We start from the raw sequence: 3,299 nt of genomic DNA on the forward strand, positions 1-3,299 counted from the left end.
ATATTATATGAACATAATTTTGAAAAATTAAATAAAAAGAAAAGATTGTACTGAAGGAGGAAAACATAGAGGCAAGGGGCACATGGAGATGCTGATGCAGATGCAGATGCTGATGCAGAACTGCCAGGAGAGATGATGGGCTCCTGACCTGGATTGAAAGGAAGGACAGCAGTGAGGGTCATGAGCAGTAGACTGGTCAGGAGAGGGGATGGGGACAGGGAAAGAGAAGACTGAGGATGTCCAGAAGTCTCTTTCATATTTCTACTGCCATCAAAGTCAATTCCCACCTTAACCATTGTCATGCTTAGCATATTAGTGATGCCCTAGTTCAGACTATTTTGAGTAGTGTTTGGAAATTTCCTTTACATATCTTTCCATTAACATATCTGTGTATGTGCATATGTGTTTACATATTCCTTCAGAAATATAGTCAATATTTGTATTGTATTAACAATGCGTTAACTGTGTTCAACGTTAGGGAACACAGCCAGGCACACACTAAAAGGATCATTTTAATTTACTCTCCCATCAGATCCAGGTACTCTTGTCAGTACTAGATATCTGTTACTGTAGCCATGCTGGTAGGTGTGTGGTGATGTGAGATGGAGAAGAGGAGGGTGGGCGCTGACAATGTGGTGTTCTCCTGCAGTTTCCAGATGAGTGATGGTGCTGAGGACCTGAGCCTCATCAGTGCTCACTAGACAGCTGCCTTGTGAAATGCCCTTGAAATGTTGTTCACTGTTCCATTGGAGCATCTGTTGTCATGTTTGTGCTTTTCTAATTCTTTGTACAAGTGTTTTGCGTACTTACTTTGCTTATTCTATATTACCATTATTATTCCCTCCAAGGAAAGTGCTCTTTTAAAGAAGCCTTACCTTTGCTTTCCCTAAAATGATAAATGTACTTATCAGGTTTTATTCTAAAAAAAAATTGGTTGGTTTAGATTTACCAATTAAAGCTACAGTACACCCAGAATTGATCATCTGTGTGCAGAGGGAGGTTGGAGTAAAAAAGGAAGAAATGACTTTCCTGCTCCCGTATCCACACAGTCCATCAGCATTCCCTGTGAAGACTCCAGTGCACGTGAACTTCTGTCATTACTCCTGGGACTGTATGTGTGAGGGCCTGTGTCTGAATGACATGTGTTCTGTCTCATCTACTTGTTTACATTCTCTTGCATATGTCTGTGATGTGATGTGATGTGTGTGTGTGTGTGTGTGTGTGTGTGTGTGTGTGTGTGTGTGTGTGTGTGTGTCTGGTCAGAGACTGACATAGGGTTCTTCTTCAATTGCCTTCACCTTATTCCTTGAGGCAGAGTCTATCAATTGACCCCAGTTCTCATCACTTCATCTAGTGTAGCTAGGCATCCTGTTCTGAGGATCCCGTCTCTGCCTTTCCAGAAGTGAAATGAGACTTTGAGACTGCATATGGCACATCATGTATTACATGGTGTTTCCAAGAGTTATATGAGATGCTTTAGATATTCATCATAATCCTGAGACATAAGTGTCATCAACCTCATTTGATAGATGAAGAGAATGAGACATTGGGATTTCAGTAACTTGAGAAGTGTGCACAGAAACTGAACAGTGTGCTCAGAATCCACACATCAGCCTTACTCTTTTAAATTAATTATTATTTTTATTTATTTTATGTAGATGGGGTTTTGCCTACCTGCATGCTTGTGCAACATGTGTATCTCTTGCCTGTGGAGGTAGAGGAGGGAGTCAGATCCCCTGGGACTGGAGGCACAAACAGCTCTGAACTAGCTGGTCCCTGGAACAGCAGTCAGTGTTCCTAACCTCTGAGCTGTATCACCAGCCTGTATCTTCCCTTTCTCCCTCTATAGCTGACATGTGTCAGGTGACACATAGATGAATGTGATTCTCTTACAGGCCCCACCATGTGGATGATTCCAGGGCAGAATCAAAGCTGGGTTTCTGAATTTATCCTGCTTGGCTTCTCCAGTGACCCCATAACCAACAGCATCCTCTTCATTGTGTTCCTTCTCATCTACCTATGCTCAGTCCTGGGCAATGGGCTCATCATTATGCTGATCTGTCTGGACACACAGCTGCATACTCCCATGTACTTCTTCCTCTGTATACTTGCCCTGTTGGATATGTGCTATGTCACCACCACCATGCCCCAGATGTTGGTGCATCTTCTTGCTCACTCTCAGACCATCTCCTTTGCTGGCTGCTGGCTGCAGATGTTTGTGTTTGGTTCTCTGGCTATTACTGAGTGCACCTTATTTGTTGTTATGGCTTATGACAGATATGTGGCCATTTGCTACCCACTGCGTTATACTGTCATCCTCAACTGGAGACTGTGCACACGGTTGGCACCCGGGACTTGCATCTGTGGTTTTCTCTCTGCTTTGATACATACTTTCTTTACCATGAGTCTGCCATATTGTGGGCCCAACAAAGTCAACCACTACTTCTGTGAAGGCCCTGCAGTGCGCAGCCTGGCTTGTATGGATACCAACATCATTGAGATGGTAGATCTGGTCTTGAGTGTTTTTGTGGTTGTTACTCCCATTTCCCTCATTGTGGCCTCCTACGTACATATTGCCATGGCAATTATGAAGATCAAGTCCACCCAGGGCCGCTGCAAGGCTTTCTCTACCTGTGCCTCCCACCTGACTGTGGTCACACTCTTCTATGGTCCAGCAACTTACATCTATATGAGGCCCAACTCCAGCTACTCCCCTGAGCGAGACAAGCAGATCTCACTCTTTTACAATGCCTTCACAGCTTTGCTCAACCCCATGGTCTACAGTTTGAGAAACAAAGACATCAAAAGGGCATTTTTCAAGGTGATAGGGCATGGTAGGTTGGACTAGTGAACTAGAATCCAAGAGAAGCTGGAGTGGAGTATTCATTTATGAGAAAGGGACAGTGTCTTTATTTATGTAACTGGTCTGTGCATTTGAACCAACACAGTACTTGGTAATTGTGACAAACCACTGTGAAACCAAGGTGGCTGTCTTGATTGACAGGCTACATTATGGTATAATTCCAAACACCTCAGCTGCAAAGATTGATTTGTTACTCATGTTTGTTGCTGTAGTTAGGGAGTGAACTTTTGTCTTCTCACATCCACTCTGAAGGAAGAACCTTATTGCCTACATGTCATCCTAGAACAGAAGGAAAGGAACAGTGGACAAACTCGCAATGACTCAGCTTCTCAAGAATGACCTGCTTCTCTGTCCGCTGCCTGGACTCCACTGCCTCTGCAGAGCTGATGAGGACCAACAGCAGGAGTGGGAAGAGTTGGGATCAGAGCTGTGGGAC

General features: G+C 44.0%; 1 protein-coding gene across 1 annotated transcript; it reads left to right on the forward strand.

Annotated features, from left to right (window-relative positions):
• The first annotated feature begins 1,854 nt into the window (after positions 1 to 1,854).
• LOC128097608 (olfactory receptor 2A12-like) lies at positions 1,855 to 2,848 on the forward strand. The gene is given in 2 exon segments (XM_052718213.1): positions 1,855 to 1,881; positions 1,883 to 2,848. Coding segments are annotated over 2 exon segments (993 nt in total).
• Positions 2,849 to 3,299: the final 451 nt, after the last annotated feature.

The sequence above is a fragment of the Peromyscus californicus genome, unplaced genomic scaffold (assembly GCF_007827085.1).
Source record: "Peromyscus californicus insignis strain IS unplaced genomic scaffold, ASM782708v3 Scaffold_5__1_contigs__length_169319896, whole genome shotgun sequence".
Lineage (NCBI taxonomy): Eukaryota > Metazoa > Chordata > Mammalia > Rodentia > Cricetidae > Peromyscus > Peromyscus californicus.